Source organism: Quercus robur, chromosome 7 (assembly GCF_932294415.1).
Source record: "Quercus robur chromosome 7, dhQueRobu3.1, whole genome shotgun sequence".
Lineage (NCBI taxonomy): Eukaryota > Viridiplantae > Streptophyta > Magnoliopsida > Fagales > Fagaceae > Quercus > Quercus robur.
Genome location: NC_065540.1, coordinates 45,829,497 through 45,846,558, shown reverse-complemented (window position 1 = coordinate 45,846,558; position 17,062 = coordinate 45,829,497). Strand labels below are relative to the sequence as shown.

Genomic DNA, 17,062 nt, shown 5'->3' with positions numbered 1-17,062 from the left:
AGTATTTTGATCTCCTGCTTTCAGCCAACTTACACGAGACCTTTGACTCCACATACATTCTTCTTTTGCCATTAGGTCAGCCACTTCGTTCCTGAGTCTTCTCACCTGGTCGTGGTTCACCCTAGCCATTGAGAGAGCTTCTGCTTGGGCAAGGAGTTTCTTTTTTTCCTGCAAGAGTCGGCGAACATTGCCAAAGGACATTCTATTCTACGTCTGTAGGTTGGAGCGACATGCCTCCACTTTTCGGACTAATCTCTCCATTGGGTTTCCCAAAAAAACCCCCTCCCATGAATAGTGATCACACCTTCACAGCTTTCATCTTTCATCCACATGGCTTCGAAACGGAAGGGACAACACTTCTTATAAAACCTGGAGTTTTCATCGTCAGAGCATACCCATAAAGGAGAATGATCAGAGAGGGTACCTGCAATATGGTGAACCCGAACCGTAGGGAACATGGTTGTCCATGAAGGGGTGGCCACCGCTCTATCCAAGCGAATCCATATGACTTCCCCATCGAACTGATTGTTGCACCATGTGAAGGGTGAACCAACATAACCCAAATCTCTAAAACTACAAAAATCTAGTGTCTCCCTGAACCCTATCATTTGTCTTTCCCTTCGGGCAACACCTCCCATTTTTTCTTCGGAATTGACAATCTCATTAAAGTCACCCACACAAATCCAGGGGAGATTATATTGAAGGCAAAGGTGTTTTAGAAGTGCCCAAGAGTGTTCCCGGTTGGCTGTTACTGGATTACCGTAGAACCCAGTAAACCGCCAGGCGTCATCCACTCCTGGGTTAATCACTGCATCAATATAGGTAAGTGAAGAATTCTGAACATGGAGGTCAATACCATTCTTCCAATATAAGGCTAGACCCCCTCCTGTATTGTTTCGTGGAACGATGAAGACATTCTCCAAATGGAGTTTTTTACAAAAATTCTTGAGGTACTGTTCTTTTGCTCTTGTCTCCATGAGGAAAACAATGGTAGGCGAGTGTTTTTTCACCAGTTCGGTGAGCTCTAGAACTGCACGTGGTCGCCCCAAACCACGGCAGTTCCAACTTATACAATTCATTGGGATCGGCAGGGCTGTGCTGCAGCCTCCATCGTTGATGTTGAAGAAGATTCATCCTTAGAAGCAAGAGCTTGTCGCTTCATGTTTCGGCAATCCAGGATTTCTAAGGGGTCCCTACGATCAGTTGGTTCAGACATAACCACTTCATTTTTTTTTCTTTTGGGTCACGTGGAATCCTCTTCCACGTTTCTTTATTTCCTTTTGGCATTTGACTGAGGGAGGGTTTTGGTGGTTTAATATCTATCATGGGCTTTGTGGTGGGGTTTGTGTTTGGGCTTGTGGGGTTTGGGATTTGGGATTTGGGATTTTTGGAGGATTGGGCTTGGTGGGTTCGGCTTCATAAGTAACGAGAGATATGGGACTTTCCGGTTCACACTATTTTAATGAGTTAGGGTTGGCTTTTTCCTTATGGGGACTTAAATGCTTTTCCGCAACGGACGTGATACCATAATTAATTTCGGCATCAATCTCGTTGAGGGTTTCCTGGAAATCCGGCTTAGTAACCGTTGAAAGATTATTACCTTGTTTGGCCGACTCCAAGATGTTCGAGTGTTTTTTCGGTTGCCGTCGTGTTTCCGATTTGGTCCCTGGATTGCAGTTGGTCAAAGGATTCGCCCCTGTTTTTTGCTCCGCTTCTCACTTCTGAGCTGCTGTATGGTGATCTGAGTGTCTCGACTTAGTCCCTACAACGATGACTAGGGTCTTTCTCTGTGTTTGATCAACCTCTACCCTAAGCCAATCACCAAATTGCTGGTCCTCCTTTTTCAATGAACCCTTGCTCCCTAGCCAGAGCTCACAGTCACGATCATCATGGCAGACACGTCCACACCAGTAGCAAAAGTTTGGTAACCTTTCGTACTTCAACGCTGCCCAACCAAGTGCAACTCCTTCCGACCATACTCTTCTCACCCTGCTCAAAGGCTTGGTAATATCCACCCGAACCCTTACCCTCAAATAACTACCTTTACCGCATTCTTCCTCCGACTCCACCGTTTCAAGTACTGTTCCGATGGAGTTGCCGATTGATTTCCGTGTTGATGGAGTAAGGCAGTGGACTAGGAGGTTGTGTATCTGAACCCAGAAATTTGAAAACTGAAACGGAAGGGCCGAGATGGGTACATTCTTTAGGACTCTCTCGAACACAACAAGGTGCTTGTCGTAGGTCCATGGTTCATGTTCCAGGACTCTTTCTAGGTCGAACTTATCTTCAAAGATGAAAAACAATCTGTTTTCCCCCATGTCCTTAATCCGAAAATCCTTTTGATGTCGCCAAAGTGGTCGGAACGTACGAGCCACCGCTTCCACATTGACCGTTCTTTTCGTTAACAGCTTTGCTGCCAAAACAAGATCTGGAGAAAAGGAGTCTGTTAGGCAGTCAACCCCATTGGCCTCTGTGTCGGACAGGTTAAGTTTGTTCCACAAGCTTTCCAGTGATTCCATGGTAAGATGTTTGGAATGACGGAGTTGAAATGTAAGTCAGGACAAGAAGAAACAGACAAAATGAGCTAGGAGAATAGAAGAGAAAAAAACACACAAAAACCCTACTTTTCTGACCGGCAGAAGAGGGTACAGGGCTTGTACAGAGACAAGGACAAAAAGCTATACTGTTCAAGGAATTAGCATTGCTAACTCATGTGGACAGAAAGCGACCAGTCAAACATAAATACATTTGATTACACATAATAATTCTCCTATATATAGTTACACTCTAAAAAAAAATCTTCTATATATAGTTACACTTTTAATCAATTTGAAGCAGAATATGAGGTCTGTCAATGATGAAAAGTTTGCTGAGTATATACAATGCATCGGTGATGAGAATGAACCATTTATAATGAATGATTTGATTAAACTACCCCCTTCAATAGCAATGCAATGGGAGGGTTAGCATTCTATATACAACTTGAGTGATCAAGTTTTTCTAAGTTTGCAAGAACATGCCAATGGTACAAGATATATGGTTGATAGGGCTTTGCTAATACCTATAAATGATAGTGTTGAATAGCTTAATGCAAAGATATTTTCTCAATTCCCAAGAAATGAGTTTACGTTACATTCTTTTTTATTGATATAAATTTGGAATTGATTAAGTCTAAAATTGAACTAATTGGAGTCTATTAATGTTAACTATCTTATAATCCCATGCATATGTATGAATATACTTAAAATATATACATTAAAATGCATAGTATAATTCTTACCTATATAATTTATATATTATTGATAGTCATTCTTTTTTTTAAAACTCTTTAAAAAGTCTTGTAAGAATATTATTAGGTATAAAATGTAAATTGTCTGTATTTAAAAGAAAATTATGTTTATTAATTCTAAATTCTTTAATTTTTGTATGGTACTTTATTTTCAAGAAATCAAGTACTGGGTAAAGTTTTTTTTCACTTTTTTTTTTCTTTTGTAAATTTTATATTATTAAGTGGATTATAAATATTTAAGATAGTAATTAGTATTTAGATTATGGACCGTGAAGTGATTTATCTTTATCTTTTTTTTTCTTTTTTTTTTTTCATTTTGTATGGTGCTTTACTTTCAAGAAATCAAGTACTGGGTAATTTTTTTTCTTCACTTTTTTTTCTGTTTGTATCATGATTTCCCCTCCAGATACTATAATAGGAGCTGATCTCATATTAACATGCCCATCAAATGATTTTTTTTGCCTACGGAATTTATGATCACTATCCAAAAATCGTCTATATCCAATGTAACTAAATTTTTTTCCATATCTTAACAAACAAGACTGGCTATCATAGTTACAAGGGGGAAATGCAAGAGCACCTTTGGTACTACAACCCGAGATATCACCATATGTAGGAAAATCATTTATGGTCCACAATAATGCAGTATGCATTTGGAATGATTCTTTGGAAGACACATCAAACGTTTCTACTCCATCATTCCATAACTCATTCAGTTCTTCTACAAGGGGTTGTAAGTACACATCTATATCGTTCCTGGGAGAGGTTGGACCGAGAATCAATAATGATAGCACGAAATAAGACCTTTTCATGCACATCCATAGAGAGAGATTGTATGGGATCAAAATAATAGGCTACATACTATGACTAGTACTTATACTTCCAAACAGGTTGAATCCATCGGCTGCTAATCCAAGTCTCACATTACGAGGCTCGGATGAGAACTCTATGTACTTAGAATCAAATGATTTCCAAGCTTCAGAATCAGCAAGATACCTCAATAACCCACCATTCACACGACCATTGGCATGCCACTTCATATGATTGGCTATTTCAGGAAACATAAAAAGTCGTTTCAATCTTGGCTTTAAGGGGAACCACTGTAGGATCTTTACAGCTCTCTTTTTTCCTTTCTTGGGGGAAGCATAAGTACTTTGTTGACTTTTAGACTCATTATTTTCCCATCTTGAAACTCCATAGTTTAGACAAGCTACAAGGTTGGCATTCTCCTTCCAATATAAAACACAATCTTTAAGACAAGCATGAATCTTCTCATAGCTCAAGCCCAGAATCTTAATAATCTTCTTAGCCTCATAACAATCGTTTGGTAACTTAGCATTTGAAGGAAGAAAATCAAGCAAAAATTGAAATAACATGGTATATGATTTGTTGGTCCAACCATTAAAACACTTCATGTGGTACAAATGCACAATGACTGACAATTTGCTAAAATGCTTACAATCTTCATAACAAGGTTATTAGCATCTTCAAGCAATTTCATAAACTAAAATGCATCTTCACTAGGACCTTCTCCAGGACCTTCTGTGGGTTGTTGCACACTAGGAACTTCTTCCATTGGGCCAAATGCCATTTCATGTATGGGGAACATGTCATGCAACTGTCACGAAGATCGGCATAATCTATTAGGTTTTTTTGGACACGACTATTAAGAATTTCAGTAGAAGTCTTTGCAAATGATGATTCTTCATTAAAAACCCAAGGGTCATAACCCCTACAAATCCTATGTGACATTAAGTGACCTTGTACGACATTTGTAGTCCACGATTCTGTATGCACACATTTTTTACATGGACATGAAATCTATCCATCCAATTGTGCATGGTTAGATGCAAAATTTAAAAACTGTTGGACTCCATCTAAATATTCTTGCGACCCTCTATTGGTAAGTTTCATCCACCTTTTATCAATTGCTATAAAGTGGTTTACAAGAAACACCTATAATGTGATTTCATGAAAGCACAAACCAAGAGTTAACACACGTTTCATTTAGTTCATTTCACTTTAAGTTAAGAAACAAATCATCTTTAATCATGCACTTTTAGCTATGTTCCTAAGAAAACAACAAATTTAAATGCATAGAGAAGTTATCAACACATTTGGTAACTATAACATCATTACTAGCAATATTCTTTAGGAATGGACATCTCTTTAAATATCCCATTTCATTTTAGTGTTCCTCATGTGTAAAAAAGATAAAGAGAAGCCTCTAAAATTAATTAATCAAATAAAAACAACTTAATAAGAATCATCAAATATTACACAAAACAATCAACACTCTATCAGCTAAAACCACCTTATAAGTCCATGCAAGCCACCTGCTTGCCCCAATTCAACAACCCATCTCAAACACAAAGAGAGAGAGAGAGAGTACCTTAAGTCTAACACAAACAAATTCACTTGCTTTGATCACACGAACTTGTAATGCCTCTTCTTTTTGCAATCTGCCAACAAGGAAAGAATATATATTAAACTAAGTTCATTCTCAAATCTGAAACTGATATATAGTTTATTGCTTTCTCAAATCAGTCTAATTAAGAATGTTAGCCAAAACTATCCATCAGCATGTAAGCATTTAAAGTTGGAGCTTAGTTCATAGAGTAACTGCAACAATCATCAACTATCCATCAAATTTAGAGTATTTACAGTCCTACAACATTAATAAGTGATGCATGCAGCATTAATTAAAAAGGGTAATTAAACATACTAACAATGATGTAATGTTGTGCAAGTCTTTTGGCAAATCAAAGAAATTCCCTTGTTGTACCATTACTTTCATACGCACTTCATTACCCCCACTATCAAAAGCTTTAAAATTTATAATCCTTCATACCAGAAAATCAATAAATTGATAACCCTAACAACCCCCACCCCACACCATAACTCACCTAGCAATTCAAAAGAACATAAACTACAATCAAATCCACATAGCATATGTAACAGTTTTCGAATGATGCTATTATACATCCTGTAGCTTAGTTCTCTTTATACTTAACATTCAAAGCTACATCCGTATTGTTTACATACATTATTGGTAATAATAAGTTAGTGAGAGTTAGTGGTAGAGTTAGTTTTAGTGTGAATAAACGTACAGAGTTGGTCATGCTTTGTTTTTTTGTATATAATTTGTAATCTAGCCTTTGAGAATGAATGAATTACATTTTCTAACCAATCCTTTCTTCCAGATTTTCTTTCTTTGAATTTTAACATGTTTAATCAAACAGCCAAATCCAATTACAGCACTAGCCATATATCCCTCTCAGGCACTTCAACAAACAACTGAATAGCATTCTTAAAAGTACTGCAAAACCAATTTTGATCATATGAGCATTTTACCACAGCCAACTCTACGCAATCCACCAAAGGTTTCATAAATTTGGTAACCTCAAAATTTAAACCAAACTATGAAACTCAAGCAGTGACTTGCACATGGACGATTCGAAGAAAAAAAAAAACCATAGCAGTGATAGCGAGGCGGTGGTGAAAAAAATGGGTTGTCGACGGCACGACGGCTAGCGATAGTGGCTCTAGCTTGATCACCGGCCGAAGGTCTCTCTTAGTCTTTCCCTCTCACGTGGTTCAACCCTTGGATATTTGGTGATTTTAAAGTTCACACGAGAGGCTAAGCAGAACCCATCAACTCGAGCCTTCAAAAATCAAATCCAACCCGCAATCAATTTTTTGGAAAAAAACCACACAAAACCACAAGAACCAAACAAAATTTTTTGAAATTTAAGGCAAACCCATTTGTGAAATAAAGCCAAATAAAAACTCAGACGCTTACTTGAGATTGGCGGCAGCTTGAGGTGATTTGGGTCTCCATCGAGTTCGATCTCCGGCGAGTTCGGTGGGTAGCAGTGGGTCTCCAGCGAGCTGAGGTCTAGAGATTTTGAGAGAGAGAGAAAGAGAGTGTGTGTGTGTGTCAAAGAGTGTGTGGGTTTTTTCTTTCTTAGAGCTAGAGGGCAAATGAAAAAAGGAGGGGAGGGAAACGACAAAACAACAGAGGGCAATTAAAAGGTCTCTTGCGGCGGTCCAAACCACTGCTATAACTAAGACAAAGCGCCACAAAAAAGTGAGTATTGCGGCGGTCATCCAACCCACCGCTATAAGTGATAGCAATGTCGCTATTAATACCACCATTGTAGAGGGCCACAAAATATAACACAAATTCTTCTATCAATAACAATTAATTAAAAGGCCACATTTTATTAAGCATTTTCTCGCATAATCATACACTCAAAAAAACTTCAGCCCCAAAACCTCCTTCTCAAACCGATTCTCCAACTCTTCTAGCTAAGACATTCACAATCCTTCCTCTCCCACTCTCTCTTTTTTCCAAAATTATTAGATCTCTCTCTAACTCCATGACCAAGCATTGCCATCTTTGCTCTTCGCTCTTCGAACATATCACTCATTGATCTGCTTTCTCTATCTCTCACTTTTGCTTAAAATCAGGCCCAAATATGTCTCAATGTCCTCCACTCTCAGACTAACTTTCTCTCTCTCTTTCTCAGATCGATGTCTCTCTCTCAAAGATCAGTGCTTCACTCTCTCTTTAACATGGTTGAAGGACTATATTTACGTTTGTACAAAGCCCACAAGGTTTCTATTTTTTATTGCCCAAACTCCTTACACATGGGATTAGGCCAATTCTCTATATATTGGGCTCACGGCCCTATTTCTGTGACTTCATGGTTCGAGCTCACCGCCTAAACCGGTTTGGATGCACATTAACAATTAGATGAAAATTGACGGTGGAAAAATAGATAATTTACCAACTTTTTTAAATTTTATTCTCCTATATATAGTTACACTCTCACCAAAAAAAAAAAAAAAATCCTATATATAATTACACTTTTAATCAGTTTATTTTTATACAATATAGTTACACTTTTAATCAATTTGAAGCAAAATATGAAATCTGTCAACGATGAAGAGTTTGCTAAGTATATACAATACACTGGTGATGGGAATGGACCATTTATAATAAATGATTTGATTAAACTATCCCCTTTAATGGCAATGCAATGTGAGGAATAGCATTCTATACACAACTTGATTGATCAAGTTTTTCTAAGTTTGCAAGAACATGCCAATGATGCAAGATATATGATTGATAAGACTTTGCTAACACCTATAAATGATAGTGTTGAACAGCTTAATGCAAAGATAATTTCTCAATTCTCAAAAAATGAGTTTACGTTACATTCTTTTTTATTGAGATAAATTTGGAATGGATTAAGTCTAAAATTGAAGTAATTAGAGTCTATTAATGTTAACTAGCTTATAACCCCATGCATATGTATGAATATACTTAAAATATATACATTAAAATGCATAGTATAATTCTTACCTATATAATTTAAATATTATTGATAGTCATTTTTTTTAAAACTCTTTAAAAAGTCTTGTAAGAATATTATTAGATAGAAAATGTAAATTTTCCGTATTTAAAAAAAATTATGTTCATTAATTCTAAATTCTTTAGTTTTTGTATGGTACTTTACTTTCAAGAAATCAAGTACTGGGTAAAGTTTTTTTTTCACTTTTTTTTTTTCTTTTGTAAATTTTATGTTATTAAGTGAATTATAAATATTTAAGATAATAATTAGTATTTAGATTATGGACTGTGGACTGATTTATCTTTTTCTTTTCTTTTTTTCATTTTGTATGGTGCTTTACTTTCAAGAAATCAAGTACTGGGTAATTTTTTTTCTTCACTTTTTTTTCTTTTGTAAATTTTATATTATTAAGTGAATTATAAATATTTAAGTTAGTAATTAGTATTTTTTTTTTCTTTTTCCTTTTTGTATGGTAAGTTACTTTCAAGAAATCAAGTACTAGGTAATTTTTTTTTTTTTTTTCATTTATTCATTTCTAGCAACTATATTTTTCAAATTCTCAACCACTATATTTTTTAAATCTCTCAAGGTTATCATTTTTGGTAACATTTTAATTTGAAATTTATCAAATCTATATAATTTGGAATGAAATTATTCATTACTTTTTCCCTACAAAATTCATTAATTTTTTTGCCTAGTTTTTTTTTTTTTTAGGTTATGATTATTATTCATTAACTTATCATTATCCCTTTCTAATTTTTATTTTAAAAAACCTATCAAATTTTAATTTAAGGGATTATTATTATTACTATTTATTAGAAAATATTTCAGAACGCATGCTTAGAGGCTTTTCTATTTTTTTGGTAAAGGTTAATAATTTGAATTCATTATAATTTGGGATTACTACAATTTAGAATCATAAAATACCTAAGGGTTTGATGAGTGTTATGCATTTGTGGATGAAATATTTTTTTCATCACACCCTTAGGTATTTTATGATTAGAAAATGTGGTAATCCCAAATTATAATGGATTCAAATTATTAATTTTTATCCAAAAAATAGAAGAGCCTCTAAGCACGCATGTGAGTGTGTGCTTAGAGGCTAGTACAATATAAAACCTTAATAAATAACCCCAAACCGACCATGGAGAACTAGAGTATTTTTTTAGATGGATTGAGAAAATTGAAAAATAGATAAGAGTGATAAATTTTTCCTACCCACTTGATCCACCCTATCTTTCTTAGGAATGGCAATGGTGTAGGTTTTTTATTCCTCGTCCTCACTTTGAGACGGGTATTTTTTCGCTCGCCCTCTTCCTATTAGGCACCTGCCAAGCCCCATCCCACTCAGTTTTTTTATTTTATAGTTTATTAAAATTTTATTTAAAATATGTCATACTTTGAATTTAGACTCATTAAACAATAGGTTCTAGTTAGTTTAACTAGTAAAGTCTTTCATTGTTGAATAATAGATATAAGGTTTAATCCCTACCTACACCAAAAACTAATTGATGTCTTGATCTGATGATAAAAAAATTATTATTAAGAGTGGACGCTGTAGATTGAAACTCTATATAAACAATACTCATAAAACATTTATAAAAAAAAAATAATTCAATTTTTAACATTACAAAACCTTTTAAAACATAACAATATAATAATTTCAGTACTGAAAAACATAAAAACAATTGAAACATAACAATACAACAATTTAAAATAAATAAACATAAAAATATAAATTCAATAACACAACAACAAAAAAAAATCATAAATTTAAGTTTGAAAGTTTGAGAAAATCTATATACCTTATAAATAAAAATAAAAAAAACCTGTTAAAACTATTTAAGGGTGGATTGGTTTTGCTCTCTTTGTGTTGCGTGTGTATATATATATATAATTTATAATTTATTTTTACATATTACCTCCAACCCGTCTCAACCCGACTTGTCTAACTCTTGCACCCATTAAAATAAAATAATATAAGCACCAAAAAAAAAAAAAAACTGAAAAACACTTCTTTGCTCGTATATCCAAAACCTAAAACAAAACGAACACCTCCTGCTGCTGCTTCTTCCTCTCTCTCTTTTAGCCGTCAAAAAAGCTTTGCAGAGTCTCTCTCACAAAGAGAGAGAGAGAGAGAGAGAAAGCAAAGCGAGAGTGAGAGAGAGATAATCATGGCGACCTACGACCTAACCCCACGGATCGCGCCGAACCTAGACCGCCACCTAGTGTTCCCAATACTCGAGTTTCTCCAGGAGCGTCGTCTCCACGAGGATGGCCAGATCTTGAAAGAGAAGATCGAGCTCCTCAACAAAACCAACATGGTCGACTACGCCATGGACATCCACAAGAGCCTCTACCACACCGAAGATGTCCCCCAAGGTCCCACCTTTTTCACACCTCTCTCAATATATATGTGTGTATGTGTGTGTGAAAGTTTGGGTTTTTTATTGTGTTTTGTGTTTGTGTGTGTAGATATGATTGACAGGAGGGTGGAGGTGGTGGCGAGATTGAAGGCATTGGAGGAGGCGGCGGCGCCGCTGGTGGCGTTCTTGCAGAATCCTAATGCTGTGCAGGAGCTCAAGGCTGATAAGCAGTACAATCTCCAAATGCTCATTGAACGATACCAGGTTTGTGTTTCAAAATTTTGGATTTCTTTTTTTCAGTGTTTCATTCAAATTTGCTTGGAGGTTTTTTGATTGTGTGGTGGTTCGTTGAATTTGTTGTGATGATAATAATGTTTATTTGGGTTTTGGGTGGGTGAGGGTTTGGTTAATGGGTTAAGGTGTTTTGTGGTGTTATTGGGTTTGTTTTGGTATTTGGGTTTGGATTTTATGATGAGTGATACATTGGGGAAACTAAGTGTGAAAGATGGCAGTGAATTTTTGTGAAGATGACCAGTGATTGATTTTGGGGTACGTTACATTTTAAGCCTTATAGTCTAGGGTGTAACATGCTAAACCCTATAGTTTCAAAAGTAACAAATTAAACCCCATAGTGTTGTTTGATAATTCGATAAATGGGGGAGGGGTTATTTGAATCCTGGACTTCTTGGCTGGAAACACTAGGAAGTGCCAATTGACCTGTAAGGCTCTTGGCCCATAGTTTCATACTAACAAATTAAACCTCAACCTGTTTAAATTTAATATTATTGTGTTTGGATTTTAATATGAATTGAGGGTTTAATTTGTCACTTTTTTAAACTTTAGGATTAAATTGGCTACTCTTTAAACTATAGGGATGATAACTTTGAAAATGTAATTTTCCCTTGATTTTTTTTTTTTTTTTTTTTTTTTTTTTTTTTTTTTTTTGTATTTGCTGTAAAAGTTATTCACATATAAAGAACCATTTGGACCTAGGAGGAAGTGCCATTAGAGCCAGAACTCATTGGCAATGAGTACCATTGATTAGGTAGTTTCTCATAACTACGTGGTCTGGGTGAATCTTATTTGGTAGTGCTTGTACATCATTTGTTAAGACTTGAAGAATACAAGCTTTGTTGGCTTGATTGCAAGTATGTGTAGGCTGTAATTTGATTTATAGTTACAACTTAGGTGTACTTGAAAAGAATACAAGTACACTAATTTGTGAGCTATTATCTATTTCATTATTTCAATAGGAATATCTTGTTCATCTTGTAGATGCTTTTTTTTTGTGCTTATTATGTTAGGTTTGGCACCTAGAAATTTGAAATTTTGTATGCTTCTTCAATTTTAATTTGTGAAATCATGATTCGTTTCTGTCAGATTGGAACAGAGCAGATAGAGGCATTATATCAGTATGCCAAATTCCAATTTGAGTGTGGAAACTACTCTGGTGCTGCTGACTACCTGTATCAGTATAGGGCCTTATGCACAAATAGTGAAAGGAGTCTTAGTGCATTATGGGGAAAGCTTGCAGCTGAGATTTTGATGCAAAACTGGGATATTGCTCTTGAAGAGCTTAATCGGTTGAAAGAAATCATCGACTCAAAGGTATTCCCCACCCTCTGATTCACCACCTGTTCATTGTAATGTTCTTGCATAAGATATGTTTATCAATGGTGATTTTGTTGCAGAACTTTGCATCACCAATGAATCAGGTGCAAAATAGAATATGGTTAATGCACTGGAGTCTCTTCATCTTTTTCAACCATGACAATGGAAGAACACAGATCATTGACTTGTTTAATCAGGATAAGTATGTCCTCTTTTGTCAAATTTTCATTCAATATACTTATCTATTTATGAAATGTATTTGCTCTATAGTTCCTGAGTATGATTTTGTTAAATACTCCCCCCTCAATCCCCCTAAGTGCGAACTTCAAAGATTGTCAATATCTTTGTCGTATTTAGTGGTCTAATTAGCAATTCAATAATAGTTAACTGTTTATAAATAAATTAGCTTATTATTTGATCAATCCTTGATGTTGTTTTTTTGTAATCCACTTATTGGTAGAAAGAAAAGACACTGCTAATATGTTTTTACTGCTGTTATTTGTCTAGTCTTTCTTTTGGTTTTACTGGTTCTTTTATAGTTAAACAACTTACAATTGAATGATGAGGGTAAAAAAAGAGTACAGCATTGTGTCAGATTTTTTTTTTCAACTGTGTTTTCTTTAATCTTTTTCATGACGAAATTGTGATATTTGACATTTGTACTTCTCTTTAATGCATGACTAATGTATGTTGTGGGGTGGAATAATATGGAATTTGAGTACTAGGGGATAAGGACCTTGCTCTTTTTCATTTGGTGCTTATGGCTTGACAGTCATAATTATGAAAGCAGCAGCAATGATATAAGCTAGGATACTATGTTAGTCGAGTATAATCTTGTTCTATTCTCATTAAATTTATGCTTTCATTTGGGATTGAGTGTTTCCCAACAGGCACATTTTGCAATGACTAATGCAGTTGCTGCATTAGATGTGCCTTCTTTTTTCTTTTTTGATTCGATGTTTGTCAAATTAAGCTTTTTGTCATTTAACCCATCCTAAGTATATTAATATTTTATATGTCAGGTATTTGAATGCTATCCAAACAAGTGCTCCCCATCTTTTGCGTTACTTGGCCACTGCATTCATTGTTAACAAGAGGAGGAGACCTCAATTCAAAGATTTTATAAAGGTTGTTCAGCAAGAGCAGCACTCTTACAAAGATCCAATTACGGAATTCTTAGCATGTGTGTATGTCAATTATGACTTTGATGGGGCACAGAAGAAGATGAGGGAGTGTGAAGAAGTAAGTAGACCATACCTTAATTTTTAAAAAAGTAGGAAGAACTTAGTGGTTAGGTTTGCCCTATCAGATGGAAGTCCAATGATGAACACAACAATTCAAAACTTTAATCTCATAGGGAAAACCTAATCACTAAAAGTATTGGACTGGTTTTCCTAATAAAAGGTGTAAAGTGTTTGTAAAGAAGTTTGCAAGTGTAGCATTCTAGTAGTAATATGTTAGTCACAGCTTAGGCCTTAAATTGTTCTGACCTATTATTACAATGTAGGTAATATTGAATGATCCCTTCCTTGGCAAACGAGTTGAAGAAGGAAACTTTTCTACTGTACCACTGAGAGATGAGTTCCTTGAAAATGCCCGCCTATTCATCTTTGAGACATATTGCCGGATACATCAGCGCATTGATATGGGGTATATACCTGCTTATCTTTCTACTTTTAACTTATTAAAAAAGTAAATTGTGATTTGGGGAAGGTGGAAGGATCTGATATATATTCCATACTTGTTTGCATGCTGGCACCCCCTCTTTTTTTGGGTTAATGTCTATCAAAGTTTTTATTTGTTTTATTATTTATTAATCTTTAATGGGGCATACTATGCAAGTTGAAGGAAAGTGGAAAGCAGTTGCAAAATGTTTATAACTGGCTACCTTATCACCCCTTCCAAAAAGAGAAGTTACTTGAAACTTGCTTTTAACATAATTGTCATTGGGTAGAGAAAAAAATGACTCATGATAGTGAAGGAATTGACTTTACATTTCACAATATTACTGACTGCAGATCATTCTTTACGTTGACTTTCCTAACTTGCTTTCAGATTGTAACGGATTGTCTGGAGGAAATTTTCTTCTGAATTAGATTTTGAGAAATGAGAATATATGAATATTAGTGATGGATTATATTTAACTGAAAAACATAAATTCAATGTTCCAAAGTTCGCTTCCAAATTAGGTTTTAAGATATGTGAATATACTAATTTGAGATATTGACTGTAGTTCTCCCTGAGTACACCCCCAGTGTATTTGGGTTGTTTTTTCTCAATAAAATTCTCATTGCTTGTCAAAAAAAAAAAAAAAAATGTGAGTAGGGCACTGAAGCACATCAAATTTATGTTAAGTTCCTTTTTCAAGATAACTTCTGCAGAAGTTAAGGAAAGAGAAATTTGATGCAAAAAAGGTTGGCTAATGTGTCATTGTTCAAATATTTCAAAATCACCCTCACCCTTCCACCTCCCCCAATCAAAACAAAAAAGAGAAACCGCATTTACACCATGTCAAGTGGTATATAGAGGGAGTTGGTAAGATCCTGTTCTAATTTGTTCAATTAAAAAAGCATCTTACCTTTTTTATTTGGTTATGACTTTTAAAGAAAAACTTTGTCAATAGAGGTTACATATTTTTGGAGAACAATAGAATTGCAACGTTAATGGCATATCACATGTAATCTCAGTTAGTTCGTTAAATAGTGTATTTGATTAAGGTGTTTAAAGTAGGCCTATTTTACAAAGTTTTCCGAAATAAGATGTATCAATTGGACTGAATTCTGAATCTGATTATTATTTTTATTTATTTGCAGAGTGCTTTCTGAGAAATTGAATTTAAATTATGAGGAGGCTGAGAGATGGATTGTGAATCTTATCCGGGGTTCAAAGCTTGATGCCAAGATTGACTCAGAATCAGGGACTGTGGTTATGGAACCCAATCATCCCAACGTGTAAGTAATAGATATTTTACTTTATGTATAATTATCTTGAGGAACTGTTATTTGTCCACCATTCTCTCAGATTCTGTTCATTAAATTTGTTCCATTATTTTCACCTTTACAGGTATGAGCAGCTAATTGACCACACGAAGGCACTTTCAGGCCGAACTTACAAGTTGGTTAGCCAACTTCTGGAACATGCTCAGGCACAAACTGCTCGTTAAGTTTACTAGTGAAGTCTCCAGGAAGTTGTACGTTCCTATTTGCAATTTGTCTGGAATTTTGTTTCTTTTGGTTGAGGGATAGATTCCAATTAGTGCAATTCTAGTGAGCAATTCAAATACTCAGAATTAGAGACAAGAAATGTTATAAATTCTGGCAAGATAATTATGTTTTGGTTCACAAAGCTTTGTTGTTAACTCGTTCAAATTTGAAGAAATGTTGATCTTTTTGTTTACTTCTAACAGTTATTGACTGAGTGGTTGTGATAAATTATCTCTACATCATTCCCTTGCAAATTTTTTCCTTTTGGGCAGAAATAATAGATCTTAATAACGATTAAAGATATTTGTCAATCAGGACAAAGCACCTGAAGTGGTTTGCACTCTGCTTTGGCACCCTACTTGTACTTTAGGTAGAATTTAGTCGAGTGGAACTTCAAAGTGTAAGAAGGTAAAAAAGAAAACTTGTGCAAGGGGAGACTGGGAGAATGATTTAGGGCCTGTTTGGATTGAGCATCATCCATAACTCATTACTCAAATCTCATCACTCAAATTCAATTCTCATAACTAATTTCTTTATCTCTATCTTTTCACTCAAAATTTTGCATAAAGTGGTGGGACTCATTTACTGTGCTGGGTCAGAATGGGTAGTTGCATACCCATGTGCTCCTTCAACCTCCAGCCTCCTCATCAAAGAACCCACCATTAAAGAAACCCAAAAAAAGCTCCAAATCTGGAAATACACAACCCACAATTCTGGAAATACACAACCCATCAAGCCCACTTCTTTACAAACATTAACACATTAGAGCAACCAACTCACCGTTTTCATTAGCTTCATACATGGCCCCAAATCTGCAAATATAGAACCACAAATACCCACTTTGAAACAAACCCAAAAACCCAAAACAAAAATATTTTCTTTAGAAACACCAAACCCAAATTAAAATCTATTTTGAAACAAACCACAACCCAAAACAAAATTCTTTTCTTTAGAAACATCAAACCTGAATCACACTCCATTTTTCAAACACCAAACCCAAACCCAAATCTTTTCTTTCAGCCCACCGCTAGTGAGTGGTGGCAATGGTGGAGGTGGTGGTGATGGGTGAAACTTGAAGATTTGGAGGGTCGTGGTGGTATGCACTTGAGAAGCCTTGCGATGGTGGAGGTCATGGTGGTGGCTTGTGGGGTGCTGCCATGTCTGGTTATGGAGAAGCCTTGGAGATTTGAGAATGGAAAAAGAGAAGAAGAAGATGGAGAGAGAGCATAGGTA

The 17,062-nt window shown here is 35.2% G+C and overlaps 2 protein-coding genes across 2 annotated transcripts; one reads left to right on the top strand and one right to left on the bottom strand.

Moving 5' to 3' along the window:
- Positions 1-248: 248 nt before the first annotated feature.
- On the bottom strand, positions 249-1,079 carry LOC126691502 (uncharacterized). Its single transcript, XM_050386537.1, has one exon. It carries the CDS (start codon positions 1,077-1,079, stop codon positions 249-251), a length of 831 nt encoding a protein of 276 aa, XP_050242494.1.
- A 9,576-nt stretch (positions 1,080-10,655) lies between these two features.
- On the top strand, positions 10,656-16,029 carry LOC126693672 (eukaryotic translation initiation factor 3 subunit E). Its single transcript, XM_050389767.1, has 8 exons — positions 10,656-11,031; positions 11,125-11,279; positions 12,396-12,623; positions 12,707-12,828; positions 13,649-13,868; positions 14,134-14,276; positions 15,440-15,577; positions 15,690-16,029. Exons 1-8 carry the CDS (start codon positions 10,824-10,826, stop codon positions 15,787-15,789), a joined length of 1,314 nt encoding a protein of 437 aa, XP_050245724.1. The 5' UTR covers positions 10,656-10,823; the 3' UTR covers positions 15,790-16,029.
- The last annotated feature ends 1,033 nt before the right edge of the window (positions 16,030-17,062 follow it).